Raw genomic sequence first — 15,751 nt, forward strand, 5'->3', positions numbered from 1 at the left:
ACTCCATCGTGCTGGTAACCCTGCTCTTCTGCTTCTCACAGGTAATGATTTAAAGCGCTTGAAGTCGCATTTTCTCTGCTATCGCACTCCCAGCCACAGGTAGTGAGGAAAAGTGCCTGTAAATAGCAGATCCACAGCAGCTGAATCCTTCCTGTTTTCCAAAATGCACGCTGATTTGTTCTAAGGATCAGCTATTTTAAAATACCTTCCATACAGTCATCCTGTTCCCATTTTAGAGGACTTTCCTGAACACATACCAGCCATTTCCTTTGGAGGTAGAAGAGGGAACTCACAGCAGGTCATTAATATTTCAGCACTGCCTGATATATGAGCACACTGCACCATCTGAATGTGGACTTAACGTGCAGAATTTGTAAAAAGTTGAGAACTCAGACTTGGCACCAGGCTCAGGGCTCCAGATCCTTTAAAGCAGATACAGGACAGGATTTTTCCATACACAAGAAACTCCCAAGAATTTGCCTACCAGCCTGTAGGTACCAGCACAAAACAGCCACAGAGGATTTTATTCCAGGTGCTGCTGGACACAGCAATGACCAGGGCTGAGTTTTGTACACTAGTTCATGTTTTAAGTGCATATAAAGTGGGTGTTAGCAGCTGGAAATTGCTTGCAAATATGTGTGTGGGTTCAAGAAATGAAAGGCTATAAAGGATAAATGTAAATTCAGTGTTTCTGGGATAAAAAAAAAAAGGTTCAAATATGAAATGTATCCCATACCCCTTGTATGCGGGATGATGAGCATGGTGGTGATGGATTGATGGTTGGATATATGATCTTAGCTATCTTTTCCAACCTTAATGATTCTGTGATTCCATTCCACATTTAAAGTCAGTATGAATATCTTGTCCTGAGAAAGAGACCTACATTCAGAATCCTTAAAGACAGTTAGAAATCATGGGGAGGATTGTTTTAAGGAAGGTACTGCTCCGAGACTAGCATAATTGTAGATGCACCATATTTCAATATTTGCATATAAAAGAAAGGAATTTTGTTTTATTCAAAAAAGAAATGGTTATAAATGAGAAGCACCTGGATGGGTTTCAAGGAGGTCTGCTTTGCAGTTTGCCTTTGCTAGGGAACACGAAAGAATGCCTGTTTGCACAGCTGCACCTCTTCACATTGGAAAGATTCTCCCAGCAAGGCTCCCAACCTTCTCTGCTGGGTACGTGCCAAAGAACAAGGCCATCTGTGGCACTATCAGCATCACAGCCTGTGGAAGCTTTAAACTCTGCTATTTGCTGCTGCAGTAGGAAATGCTCCACTTTAAAGAGCTTCAGTCCTTCAGGAAAGACAAACCGCTCAAGAGCCGTGGAGATGGACATGAGAGACGTGGTCAGTGGGCATGGTTTGGGTTTGGGGATCTTAGAGGGCTTTTCCAACCTTAATGAAGCTATGATTCTAACTGGGGCTCTTGGAGCTTCTACTCTGAAACCAAGTTTTACTCAAAAAGCATCTGCAGTGCAATTAATTCTGTTCAGTTAAATCCATGGCTGGCATTAACCTGGCCTTGTCCAGCCATGAATGCTTCAGCAACAAGAAATTACTACTCAAGACAACTCTGTTATGATATTTTACAACCTGAGGAATCTCCAACAAGGACACACTGATTTGCCCAGTGCAGCCTAAGGGGATATGTGCCAAAAGGAAAGTGGGAACAGTGGAGCTCTCTCTGACCAAAGGCTGGATGTGGCTGTCTGTCCCACTCAGCACGTTTCTGTTCACATCAGACTAATGTCAGCACACCTGAACAGATGCTCAATGAACCAACAGAAACACATGCTTTGAAACCACAGGACTCGGAGCTGATGAAAGCATAGTTAAACAAGTTCCATGCAGCACACGTGAGAAAAAAAAAAGGCACATCTGTTGACTTTCCCATTTGTATCAGTTAAAAGGAAAAAGCAACAGAGATATTAAGACCTCCCTCTGCAATACCACACAGTACGAGATGATTAGGAAATAGCAGGAGGTATAAAAGGCAGAAAACCCTCAACTGCTAACCCCAGCTGCCATCAAAATGTGGGTGCTCAGACAGCTCCTCCTGCTGCCTCTCTTAGCTGCTCTGGCTTTTGCTGAAGACAACTCGATAGAATTCGTGGGTATGGAAAGTAACATTCTTTTTTGTGGAATTTAATTAGCTCTTGAACTATTTATTGGCAACTGAAGAGAAAAATGTAAAATGTACCTCTAAGTGCATCTTATTTTAGCATACTGCTGCAAAATATTGGCACGCTCAGATGTTAGTAACTGCTAAAGACTGTAATAACAACAGCAACAACAAAAAATGGCAATATATGAGCAGTTATGGCAAATTTTTAACTTAAGAACTCAATTTTGAAGAGATTTTGCTCTGGAATGGAAATGTGCTTTTATAAATTGATACTGTATTGGAGTAATAGGGCTGAAGTGACTTGGAAAGCGTTGCTTTTTAAAAGGGTTTTGGGCACTGTGGTGGCTGTGGGATGAAGCATTGGTACCACATCAAGGAAAGCAGACCTTGTAATGCTCTTACAGCTCAGAGGTTTCCTATGTGACCACAAAGGTTTGTCCCTAAATCTTTCTTTCCCCTCCGGAGTTCAGCAGCAATTCCAACCTCTTCAGCTGGGACTGCAAATGCTGTATAGGAAATGCTTCCTGCTGCTTTAAGCTGTCCTGAATAGAAGAGGAATTGCTCTTGGTGTTTGATAGTTAACCAAGTCATTTTTTCTCAGAGTTTTAAGCTGTTTTGACGTTTAATTTTAAAATTCACATCAATCCACAGCAAAAATCCACGTGCAAAGAGCTGGCTCCTTTCCTTCAAAATCACAGCTTAGTGGGTTTTTTTCAGGCCACTGAAATTTTATAGAGGAAGAGAACACCTCACCATGAATAGACACCTCTGGTTCCTCTTTTCTGTCCTACATTGCTTTAAGCTGTTTATTTATTTCCTGTCCAGAAGTTTCTCTAAACCTTTGCTCACCTTTGTTGCCACTTTTGGAAGCTTCCCCTCTTTAGCTGTATCCTTTTAGAGATGGAGGACCAGAACTGCGAGCAGCACCAATCATACACACGGTCCTTCAGAAGCTCAAATCTGAAGAGCTCTTTTGATTCCCTGGATGTAGGTCCCCAGGTGCTTTCATGTAAAGGGCTGAAACCAGAACTAGATCCAAAGATCCTCAGGAAAAGAGCATAGGGGGAAGACAGGGCTTGAGGTGCTTGTAACCACCAACCATGCCAATGAGAGCTGCCAAGGTGTCCTGTGTCATCTGGAATTTTCAGTTTTGCCTTTGGCTTCACCTGCATGTGTTTCCCTAGCTCTATTTTCTCTGCTATTCGTGAAAATGAGGAGGAAAAAATATTTTCTAATACTCTTTTCCTATTTGATTTTTCAAGCTTCATTAGCTACTACAATAGAAAGGAAAAATCAAAATGGTGCAGAGTTTGCAGAGCGCAGGATCAGACCTTGTTGCAAGGCTGAGCCGGTTGCTGTCCTGCTGTTCCCCAACAGGTCTACCTCGATGCGGTGCTTCGCTCTCAGACCCCAACAAAGCATTTAAGATTGACCTCAATTCAAATGCAAACTGTGTCTGGCACATTCAGAGGAGTGATAATCAAACAATTAGGCTCGTCTTCTCGTATTTTAAGTAAGTATCTCCTCCAGCTGTTCTGGTAGCATTTCGTTTCATCGAAACGGAGCGCAGAAAAATATTGAAATCTATCAGGCTGAATATCTTAATTTCACCTCAAGACATTGCAGCCTCCAAATATTTATCTGTATTTGCTTCAGTAAAATACTTACTGAGTTTGTGGACTCCAAGGAACCTGGATATTTATGTTTGTGTTTGTTTTTTTAAATAGATTCAATCCTTCTTCAAGCTGTGAAACAGAAAATATTAAAGTCTATGATGGTCCCTCACCTAATTCACCTCTTCTTGGACAAGTATGTAGCAACACTGACGCCGTCCCAGTGTTCCAATCATCTTCAAACAGTCTGACTTTTCTTGTTACAACAAACTCTGTGGCTTTCGCAAGAAACTTCTTTGTCTTCTATTACTTCTTCTCACCAGAAACAGGTAAGGCTGGAACTTAATGCAGTCATTCAACACCATTTAAGCTGTACCATTTAAGCTGAAGAAGGGCTTATAAGGCAGTTTCATTCAGTAAGTTCTCTGCATTTGTTCAATATATTCTTATTCTGAAAGGAAAATAATAATAATAACCAGTCCTAGCTCTTGATCAGTTCCTTTGTTTCTGTTGATCTGAGTGGCATGGTACCCAACACTTGAAAGCTTCAACTGGAGAGGTAACTTGTCACAACATTGCTTACACTGCTCCAGTGTTTAATTAACTCTGCTACTGAAAAAACATACCCTATGTTTACAGCCTGTGTTTTCTTTTTGAGTTTTCCACTGTCTTGATTTTATTTTGCCTTTGCCTATCAGTCAAACACGAAGACCTTGCACTTCCATGCAGACCACGACCACGATTTCTCTAATAAAGTCATTCAGGGTTTCTTTTGGTTGGTACAGTCTTCTCAGTATTCATTTTTCAAAGCACTAATTTACCCCAAAAGTGAATACAATTCAGTTGTTCACGGTACCAAAGTCAACTCTACAGCCATTTCAGTTTTCTTTACGCTGTGCCTTGCAGATACACGTGTGCTTACAGGCTCCATTTTATAATGAATTATGAGTTGCCACCTGAACCTGAAATACCCCAAAATTTATAGAAATGTTATCTTTAGTGCCTTTATTCATTTCCACAGGAATGGAATTCTAGAAAAGCAACCCTGCTGTACCTTTTGAATTTACTTTTTATGGCTCATTACATATACACCATTGTGTTAACCAGTGTGTCTGCTCTTCCTTTCAGCAACTGAAAACTGTGGGGGAAGCTTAACTGGTCCCAGTGGGTCATTTACGAGCCCCAACTACCCAGCAGCTTACCCTGAATTTACCTATTGTGTCTGGCACATCCAGACTACAGAAAACTCGAAGATAAGCTTAGAATTTCAGGATTTTTTGTGAGTAGATAATGACTACACACTGACTACACGCCTTACTCTTCTTCCATTGTGTTTAGAAGCATTACTTCAAATGCAGCAAGCAAAAGTGTTTGTAAGCTTATCTATAACATGTAAGATATTATGTAACATGTATAATATGTAATATCTATAATATTATCTAAGATATGTAAGAATATAAACACCTTGAAAACAAATGTGATTTGCTGACTTTTATGATCAGGTAATCACAACGCGTTCCAAATCCCTATGTGCTACCCCATAGCTGTTGCAGAGCCAGGCAGCAAGACAGAATTTCAGGTGACTCACCATAAGCTATCGTGGTTGATCTGAATTTAAATTCAACAATTTAGGTCTTTTGCTACATCGAGGTCATGTTTTAAAACGTCATTTGTGGGTCATCCTGAGCCTCATTGCTTTTTATCAAGGTTGATCCCCTGTAGTTAGTGGGATGGCAGCATTGATTGACATTGTGCATGGAGAAAAGCCTCAAGACTGAGGGAGTTTTCAGACTTCCCAGTATAATAATTATGTTTTTCTCTTTATAGCCTGGAACTAGACCAGAACTGCCAATTTGATTTTCTGGCAGTCTACGATGGCCTCAGCACTAACACTGGTCTAATTGGAAAAGCATGTGGTGTTTCTCGGCCCACATTTGAATCTTCTTCAAATGTCATGACAGTCGTGCTGTCTACAGACTATGCCAACTCCTACAGAGGGTTTTCTGCTCGATATACCAGCGTTCTGCCAAGTCCCCCAGAGCCTGACAGTAAGTGTATTTGCTACGAGTGGGAATTTGCTTCTCATTTTCACATATCTTCCCAAAGATATCTTCTTCATCTTCACAAATCTTCCCCTCCATAATAAAAGTCGAAAAGATCTGAAAATTCATTCTGAGGATTTCAGCCTTTATCGTGGTAGTCATTAACTCTCTTAAAGTACAAAAAACCCACATTAGTTTCACCTACAGACTATAAGTTTTTCCCTGATCTATCTGCAAAACAAAGCATTTTTTTCAGTCTTTTTGGTCCTTCTTCTGGCCTTCTTCTCCACAGAAAACATGATTTTTCTCCTTCTTTGGGACACAATAGGAAATGTTGTCTTTCCAGAGATTTAAAGATAAGCTTTTTTGACTCACTATATGTTTTAGTTTCACAAGGTATTCAGGAAAATGGTCCACACCAGTTGGTAAAATGAGGGTTGTGTGTTGAAATTTCCTTTACCTCAAGCTGAGCAATTTTCTTTATTGGTTTTGTATGTTTGCATACCCATCTTCTCGTTAACCAAGGTAGAAAGGGCAGCCTCTAAAACTTTGATGTCTGCCAGAAATCTATTTCCTCTCCCCCATCCTGCACTAGCACTTTGCTTCCCTTTGCATTTTATAAATGCTGCAATTCATTACGTTACTGTGCTTAAAATTAAATTTTAAGCGTGAGTTTTACATTATTTCACTATCCTACCAAATTCTGGGAACTGAGCATGAAATTCTAAGTGACCTCAGACGTGCATAAGCCATTTCAGGCTCAGGTTCTGACAAATTAAGAACAATGCAACGGACTCAAGGGCGGGCCTTGAGCTGGACCAGGTGAGAATTAACTGCAGCACACTTCATGGTAATTTTTTTTCTTTTTTTTTTAATTTCTCTCTCAATGGCAGCATCCCTTACATGCTCTTCAGACAGAATGACAATTGTTCTGAGCAAGGCTTACTTGGACTCCCTTGGCTATAATGAAACTCACCTACAGCTCAATGACCCATCCTGCAGGCCAGTTACAACAGACCAAGTGATCTTTTCCTTTCCTTTAAGCAGCTGTGGAACAACTAAGGAGGTAAAGAGGGGAAAAAATGATGTCCTAAGCCAACACTAGCTTGGGAATGACAGAGACTCATCAGAACAGTTTATGGAAAGGATGTGAATGAATTAACAGCAGATTTATTTTCACATTGCTCATCCAATTACACATTTCCAGTCTTGAAGATGAAAGATATTTTTCCCTGGTAGCACCTAACGATCAACGAGGCTTTCAAAGGAAACCCAGGGTAATCCAAACGAATTAATTCCCAACATTTTTGTATTATATTTCATTCCTGCACAATGCAGTTATTCAGAAGTAACTCAGTGTTTGGTATGTGACTCCGTTCTCTGCAAGTGATACAAGTCACGAGGAAGGGGAAAAGCCCTGTGACAGCAAGATTCCTAAGAGCTAGTTAACAGCATTGCTTAGACAAGAGTGAATGAACTGTAGCTTTTTTATTTTCCTCAACCCATGCAACATTCCTGCGTGGCACAAATAGGAGTGAGAAGGCTGATTGTGGTTGTTTTGATTGCAACGTACCTCCTATTGCAAAGGTATCTTGAGCCTCTGATAAGTGTGGCTGGGTGGCTTCGTAACTTCAACACATTTGCACCTCTCCAGTCATGAAAATTGAGCATTTCACACGATTTCTTTTACAGGAGGAAGATCAGAGCATCACTTACACCAACATCATAACTCTCTCTGAAAGTGGCAACATCATCACCCGCAAAAAGACTGTCCAGATCGTTGCAAAATGCATAATGGAAAAGAATTCAACCCTAGAAGTCATTTATGTAACAGAAAACAATGTAATCCAGAACACAACCTCTGTGGGAAGATACAACGTTAGCATGTCATTCTATGATTCTGATTCATTCTCCAGCCCTGTACTTGAGTCCCCTTATTATGTAGACTTGAACCAAACTCTTTTTGCTCAAGTCAGTCTTCATTCCACTGACCCAAACCTTTTGGTGTTCATTGATACCTGCACAGCCTCTCCACAGTCTGATTTTGGATCAATAACATATGACTTAATCAGAAGTGGGTAAGACCTTACATTACTTTGATTGTCTCCTAGTACATGAGAAAATACAAAACTGTACGTCAGCTGTAGTCCTTTTACCTTTGTCTCCTCTCCAACTGTCTTTAGCAGGCTGTGATTGGAAGCTAAATTTGATAGAATGTTAAAGGCAGTATATAAATGGAACCAGGAAAAACATGTGCTCCATTGCACTGGGGGGAGGTGAGGGGGAAGCACATCATTGTATACCCACATATTGTGGAGGAAAAAAAATAATAGCCCTAGTGAAATGCTCTGGGTTAGAGCTAGTAGTAGTTGGCAAGAATGACTATTGGATGTGGACCGCTTTAACAGCTCTCTAAATTCTGTTGCAGCTGTAACAAAGATGACACTGTGGTGACATATCCACCCCTGGAGCACTATGGAAGATTCAGATTTAATGCCTTCAGGTTCCTGAGGAGAGCTCCATCAGTTTATCTCCAGTGCGATGTTTTAATTTGTGACAGCAACAACGTGAACTCTCGCTGTACCAAAGGCTGTGTCTCCAGGCACAAGAGGGATACTTCTTCATACACTTGGAAAACCAAGGCTGTAGTAGGTCCTATCCGCCTGAAACGAGACCGCAGGGCTGCTGATCATCTAGGTAAGAAGGATACACAAATTAAGAACCAAGCTCTTCCTTTATGTAAATCCATTACATTCCTTCCACTAGTGAGGTGAGTTACAGCAGTTCAGATCTAGCATGGTATCAGAGCAATGGGGTCAACAACTTTGCATTTTGTGTGAATACAGAAGTACTTTTCAAACTGACAGCCCAATGGGCTTTTGCATTCAAGCCTTTAAAGCCAAACAATAAGCACTTCTAGTTACAAAAGTAGTGTGAGCAGGACCTCACTACGTATTCGTAAAGAGTTAGGAAATGAGATTTCAGATTTTCAAATTTGTTTTTTTTTTAATGAAGTAAACAATAAGGAATTCAGCTTATTTCTCCAAGTCATAAAGTCACTTTAAAAAACAAACACATCCCCAGGCAGGATCAGGCTTTGTTATAACCTTTATATCTTGTCATAGAACTAACTTTGAGAAATCTACCACCCACTTTCACTTGATTGTTTGTTAGTACTACAGAAATGCTATGCCAGATGATAAACATAAGAGACAGTGCTAGGGTAAATATCCTCTCACTGTATGCATTGCCTACTGGGACAAAAAATGGAAGGAATGCGAATGGAGCAAAAAAAATCTGTAGCACAATGCTTTAAAATGAGAGCTACAAAACTTTAAGACAGCTGAGGTTTCCTGCCCCAATCCAACAACCTTCAGCATCAGTGCAGGTCAACATCTCAAAAAACTACCTGAGAAAATGCTTACTGAGTTGTTATTTGAAATGATGTGGTGTTCAAAGCTTTAAACACTCCACTTTCTTTTCTCTCTGTACAGAATCCCTCACTAGGACAGATGCTGAAGAAACCCCAAACCTGCAGCAACGATGCAGCTTCTACACTCTTCTATTTGTGGTTTTGATTTCAAACATTATCGTTGTGGTAGCTGTGGTACTAAAATATCACAACAAACGCCTATCGAGATATGGCTACCAAAAAATCCAAAGTTCCTATTAACTGCTCTACAGTGTTGTGAATTGGTAACAACTTCTATTCAGATTTATCACTGAAAGAGGGGAGAATGGGAAAAACGAAGCAAAGTAACAGCGCTGGAATGCAACAATGCTTGGAAACACGTTTCAATCTTTTTAATTATTTAAAAAAAGAATACAGATAAAAAACAGACTCCTCAACCTAGGGCTGCATCTTAAATCACTGAGTTGGAAGAACACTACTGGTTGTTTGTTTAGAAAACATCTAAAAAACTCACTTTAGATGTGATGTTACACATCTAAAGTAGGAGATGATTCAGGTCCTTATTAAAAAAGGGAAAAAAAATAACTCTGTTTTCAAGTCATTTTGAAACTGCACTTAGCATGAGTTAAACAAAGGGACAACCATGAGATTTCTGTTCTACACAAACTATCCCATCTCTGCAATTGGCTTTCATGGGTTGCTGATAGTTTAAAGAGACATCAGTTTTCTTATACGTGTCTACTATGTGCCCCTTGTCAACACTTGCTGCCCCTAGTTTTCACTCAAAGCATCTTAAGACACTGAATATAACCTGTATCTGTCCAAGTTAGGAGTCCATGTACAGTCAAAGTCAAATGGTGCACCCCAGATTTTGAAGAGCAATAAGCAGAGTGAAGTACAAAGATTGACTTTTCAATAAAGATGGACTCTGTGACACTTCTACCTCTTTGAATGACAGCAGATCAGATCCCTAATTTACAGTAAATACAATGCAATAAGGCTCCTTGTAGTGGAAATGCTAAATCATGGCCTGAAGCAGTGATGGAGCACCTGGTGGGAAGGCAGGGCCAACCCAGGGGAGCTCAGGTGCATGCATTGCAGCTGAGTGACTAGAAGGGCTGGAGCCAGGATCCACCCCTTCCCAGACCTCGTTTAAGGGTTGGCAGTGGAGGTGAGGGCATCTTCTGCCAGAGATTCCTGCCTAAATGAGGTCTTCCAAAGGTAAGCAGCTTTTTTTCCTTCATTTCTACATCTATGGCTGCTGCATTTGGGCTCATTCTCACTTGCTGTAGACTAAGACTTTGCCACACTGCTATTATCATCCTACTATAGCATTAGACTACTTATTTAAGTGCCAAAATGTAGCAGACCCTACCCCAGCATATCCCACTTGGCAAGGAGATCCCCTTGGAAAGGACCTGCATGGATCGTTCCTGCAGGGATCAATTTCTTTAGGAAGGAAGGAGCGAAACACTCTTTTTTTTTAGGGATTATTTATGGAACCTATATTTCTAACTTAGGTGCCTGTAGAGCCACGAAGGCTTTCAAAGGGCGCAGGCTGCAACTCCTCCCTCTGTATGCCTGACTCTTATACAGCCTATATTAAGCAGTGCGTGTACAACCATTCCTTTTACAAATGGAGAAATAAGCAGCTTCATCAGGAGTCCCATTAAAATAAACCAAAACCACAAAGAAACCATGTTCCGTGCTAGTGGTAACATGCTACGTGTCAAAAAGCAAGACAGAAGAAGAGGGAATTGATTACACATACACAAAGAGATATGCTGTAACTCAGTTTATTCAGTGTACTTCATTTTTCTCAAACAGAAACTGAAATCCATGTAAAACATGGTTTCCCAGCAAAGCTCTTTAAATAAATAAGCCACAAAAGGCATACAAAAATCTTATTTAGGAAAACCACTCATTCTTACGATCTTTCATAAAACTAACAACTGTGTACAATAGTGGAGAATTACAGTAACAAAATGCAAGTCATCAACACTGAGGTTCTTTGTGGTTACAACTCCATAAATATGAAGCTTTGTAAAGTGTAACTGCCCTTAAAAATACTTGCACTGGAGTTCCATATCTACGTATGTTTATCTCTCCCCATTAGAGAATCCCTCATTAGAATCATAGTGTGCTTGTGAAATATTGTTTTGCTTTGAGTTCTGGACCAGGTCCATTAAGAGAACCATTTTATCATCTATGTGTGCCTGCAGAGCCTGGATTTGGCGATCGATGTAGTCTGTCAGTTTTTTCTCCATCAGATCCATATTTTTGGAGATGATCTTCTCCAGATAGGAGCAGATGGGCTGTTGTTCTATTCTGTAAAAAGAACAAATTAACAGTCAGTATAACCTTGTTTCCTTAATGACAAGGAGCATGGCAGTGATATGGATGCTGGAGTGTAAAATCTCCCTTCTTAAGACAATGAAGGTTTGATGGAATTAGATTCTTACCATAAGCAAAAACCTTGTCTGTCTGTCACATTTTGTGTGTGTGAATTTTTTAATAAACAAAGGATGTAAATTCACCTTCTATTTTTTTTTTTTAAAGACTCAATTATGCATTACAAGGCCTAGTTATAAACAAGGAAATCCATATAGCTCAACAGTATACGCAAGAGTTCAAGCTATGCCCACATGACAGGCTTTATTCTCTCCTAGCAAAGCGTTTCCAGAGTCATACACACAGTACACAATTCTTTATTTTTACATTGTATTCTTTAAAAACACAGTACTGTCCCAGGACCTGGAGATACTCAGGCTTTATTAGAACTCTGCTTCCTAGGCAACACTCCTGCAGCTCACCGTTTCTCCTGTTGTTCTTCAGGTATCTATCTAATTAGCTGCACTGTTGGTACAAACAGTGAGAAGAAAACACTTGTGTTCTCATTTAAATTTGCTAACACACACAAGCTGCTAGTTAAGTAAGTTAACTTACCCAACAGTTTGAATGCCTTCTTCTTTAGTAGACACGTTTTTATCAAGATGCCTCTCACCGTCTTTTAGCCGAAGATGATTAACTTGACTACATAAGTTCTGAAGAAAAGGAAGAAGCATCTGTGGAGCAGCTATGTTCTGGATTCTGTCTGTTTGCTCCTGCATAAGCAGAGATCCCATAGCTTTAAAATCATTTCTGAGGTCAACTGTATTCTGCTGTGTATTAAGTTCTCTGGAGCTAGAAGTATCCTTTCCTTCAGGAAGCTGTGCTTTCAGATCCAGATTTAAGTTTTCACATCCTGTTTCACTTGTTACAGGATTTCTGACAGATGAAGATTCACTGATTGACTGATGTAGTGATGTCTGAATGGCTGCACCGTGTAATCCATCCACTGGATGCTCGTTTCCAAAGTCTGAGTTCTTCCCAAACATCCAACTAAGTTTGTCTCCAAGAGGTAAACTGTTCTGATGGTAAGAAAAAAAATGCATTTAAATGTTAAGTACTCAAATATAGTGAAAGTTATACTGTAACAGCATCCAGGCTATATATTTAACTCCAAGTGATTACAGCATTCTACTAGTGTGATATAATGACTTTATAAGTAGTTGTGAATTATATTCATAGGGAAAAGCATAGAAAAACTTTCCTTGCATGTGCTGTGTTCATTACTTCATGACAAGCTTTTAATAACAATTAAGAAGACAAACTAATCCATCTACTTACACCCCAAACACAACAAGAAACATGTCCCCCACCTAAGAAATCACAAGAAGTGACAAGTGAAATGGACAAAAGGACAATATGGCAACAGTGAAGCTGAAAACGATGACAGTGATACAACATTCTTAACTCTGATCTTTATGTGACTCCTTGAGCAGATGTTCTTAATCCATTGCATGCATTTTAAGGATAGCCAACAGGTAAGCCACAAAGACTAGGTTAACAACAACCAAAACTTCTTCCACCAGATCAGTTTAGAACATGCTTAACTGTCACAGAAGGCAAAGTCACAGAACAGCATTACTGATGTTTATGGAGCAGCACAGTAACTTACTTTCTGCTGATATCGGACCATGTCCATGAGTTGCTGAGCACCTGGAGACAACTTAGATCCCATAGATTCCATTATAGTTTGCACTCTGTCTAGATCTATGCTTGATCCTAGTGAAGGAAAATCAGTTGCTAGTTTTGCTGAAACTGTATTCACTTGTACAATTATTTTACTGATGAGTACCCTTTGTTTCTCACCAATGGAGAGCAGCTATTGCAAGAAGGAAAAAAGGTATTTTGGTTAGGAAGAAAAAAACAATTCAACACTTTCTTTGCATGAATATGTTGGGAAGTTGATTTCTTTCTCGTTGTTACTCTTAGAAGAATTCTGACTGAACAGAAGGCACCTACCTGATCGAGAAATCAGTCAGTACTCTTCTCAGTACTTAAATACAGCAATAGCTGTATAGATTTTCCTAAGCTTATTTATCTGCATCGGGGTTTCTATTACCAGTGTACACATCCACAGTGGAGTTCATAGTTCTGATTATACAGTAACTGCAGATTGCCTATAATGTGTTTTGGTTTATGAAGGCTTTTCTCAATAAGGTAACAACTTCTTCACATGCAACTTCATGAAAAGAAAATTGGGGAAAAAAAACTAAGAGAACTATTAAGACTATACAACAACCAAACGACCTTAATTGGTTATGTGATTATGGTACAGAAATAACAGTAATTTGAGGAAGGACGATGCAATTCAGTCAATGAAATGATTAAAAAGACAATGAAAAGTTGTAGGTTTCCACCAAGCTCCCTACCTTAATCCTACAAGAGGTCGCTGGGCATTCCAATTTCAGATACTTTTCGTATAAAGTCACAGTTTCAGTTTCACTGCAAAGTAAAATGAGAAATCTGTGACACCCAACCTATTTCTAAGGCAGTTTTAACGTTGATATTCTATGTGTGGGCACAGTAAGGTTCAGTGCAGCTCTGGGGGTTGGATGTATCACTCACACCGCCCCTGAGGCTCCGGGTTGGATGTTTTCATGTAGCTAATTAAGCAGATGTGCCACACAACGGCTTCATGGGCACCTCACTACAGAAAGGACATGGAGGTGCTGGAGCTGATCCAAAGTTGGGCAACAAGGCTGGTGAAGGGCTTGGAGAATATGGCCTGTGAAGAGAGACTGGAGAAACTGGGGCTGTTCAGTCTGGGGGAAAAGAAGGCTGAGGGGAGACATTATTGCTCTCTTCCAGTACCTGAAAGGTGATTGCAGTGAGAGTGGGGTTGGTCTCTTCTCACTGGTGACAGGTGACAAGATGAAGGGAAATGGCCTCAGGTTGCACCAGGGTAAGTTTAGGTTGGATATCAGGAAAAACTTCATTACAGAAGGGTTGTTAAGCACTGGAATGGGTTCCCCAGGATGATGGTTGAGTTACCATCCCTGGATGTGTTTAAAAACCATTTGGATGTGGTGCTCAGGGACGTGATTTAGCGGAGGGTTGTTAGACATAGGGTAGTATGGTTAGGTCGTAGTTGGATCCGATGATCTTTAAGGTCTTTTCCAACCCGAGTGACTCTATGGTTCTATGACCAGCTCAGGCTCCCCCCGGGCAGCCCGCAGCGCGCCGCTCCCCAGCCGCTCACTCACCCCGGTGGCTGCAGGACTCCGGCGCTCACCCCCCGCCCGGTTCCGCAGTACTCCTCTCCCACGTACACCTCCATGTGCCGGGCCTCGCTCACCACGCCGACAGCCGCCACCCGCTCGGCGCCCGCCCGGCACTCCAGCTGCAGCACGCACGCCGCGTCCTCGCCGCACGCCCGCCGCTCCACCGCCACGGCCTCGCTGCTGAGGAGGGAAGCGCCACAGCCGCGTTGCCCCGCCGCACCGGCTCCCCACCCCGGCCCTCCGCCGCCCCTCGCGGGGAGCTGACGGGAGGGCCCCCGCCTCGTCCTCCCTCACCTCGCCTCATCGCGGCTCGCCCCGCGCCGCACGCACAGCGCCCGGGCCAGGCCGCCCGGCGGCACGCAGGGCCACGAGCAGCCCACGGTCACGCCGGGCGGGGCAGGCGCAGGGCAGGGCGCGCCGCCGCTCGCCATCACTGCGCGCGGAGCCTGCCGGCCTCAGAGCGGCTGCGCGGGGTGGGGCGGCGCGCATGCGCGGGGCGGGGGGGCGCTGAGGCTCCTCAGTGCTACGGGACTTGAGTGAAGAGGCATAAAGTCGCTCGAGTTTGAAAAGACCTTAAAAATCATCCAGTGCAACCACAACCTAACCGTACTACCCTAACTCTAACAACTCTCCGCTAAATCACGTCCCTGAGCACCACATCCAGGGATGGTGACTCAACCACCTCCCTGGGCAGCCCATTCCAGTGCTTAACAACCCTTCCTGTAAAGAAGTTTTTCCTGATATCCAACCTAAACTTACCCTGGCAGAGCAGCGCTTGGAGCAGTGCAGCCCCTGTATTCCATGCGGCATGCTAATAGTAGGAAGGAGAACATAAATAAAACATTGGGTTCATTTAATTTGCAGTAGGATCCTGACTTCTGGAGTCAGGGAGCGTTTCTCTTTACACTGTGCTGTGGATGCGAGCCCAGGGAGCTCAGATATTGAA

The 15,751-nt window shown here is 41.9% G+C and overlaps 2 protein-coding genes across 3 annotated transcripts; one reads left to right on the top strand and one right to left on the bottom strand.

Moving 5' to 3' along the window:
- Positions 1 to 2,036: 2,036 nt before the first annotated feature.
- CUZD1 (CUB and zona pellucida like domains 1) lies at positions 2,037 to 9,457 on the top strand. The gene is made up of 9 exons (XM_010714875.3): positions 2,037 to 2,118; positions 3,507 to 3,642; positions 3,857 to 4,071; positions 4,871 to 5,021; positions 5,570 to 5,790; positions 6,678 to 6,850; positions 7,477 to 7,862; positions 8,213 to 8,481; positions 9,279 to 9,457. The coding sequence occupies exons 1-9, from the start codon at positions 2,037 to 2,039 to the stop codon at positions 9,455 to 9,457; spliced, it is 1,812 nt and encodes a 603-aa protein (XP_010713177.1).
- A 1,519-nt stretch (positions 9,458 to 10,976) lies between these two features.
- C8H10orf88 (chromosome 8 C10orf88 homolog) lies at positions 10,977 to 15,294 on the bottom strand. 2 transcript variants are annotated; one of them, XM_085229633.1, is made up of 6 exons: positions 15,100 to 15,294; positions 14,788 to 14,982; positions 13,954 to 14,026; positions 13,197 to 13,403; positions 12,143 to 12,606; positions 10,977 to 11,524 (listed from the first exon to the last, which is right to left on the bottom strand). In XM_085229633.1, the coding sequence occupies exons 1-6, from the start codon at positions 15,234 to 15,236 to the stop codon at positions 11,296 to 11,298; spliced, it is 1,305 nt and encodes a 434-aa protein (XP_085085759.1). In that variant the 5' UTR covers positions 15,237 to 15,294; the 3' UTR covers positions 10,977 to 11,295. The 2 variants fall into 2 exon arrangements, with proteins under 2 accessions (XP_085085759.1, XP_085085758.1); XM_085229632.1 differs by having other exon boundaries at positions 14,788 to 14,985; positions 15,100 to 15,293.
- Between the last annotated feature and the right edge of the window lie 457 nt (positions 15,295 to 15,751).

The sequence above is a fragment of the Meleagris gallopavo genome, chromosome 8 (genome assembly GCF_905368555.1).
Source record: "Meleagris gallopavo chromosome 8, MGAL_WU_HG_1.1, whole genome shotgun sequence".
NCBI lineage: Eukaryota > Metazoa > Chordata > Aves > Galliformes > Phasianidae > Meleagris > Meleagris gallopavo.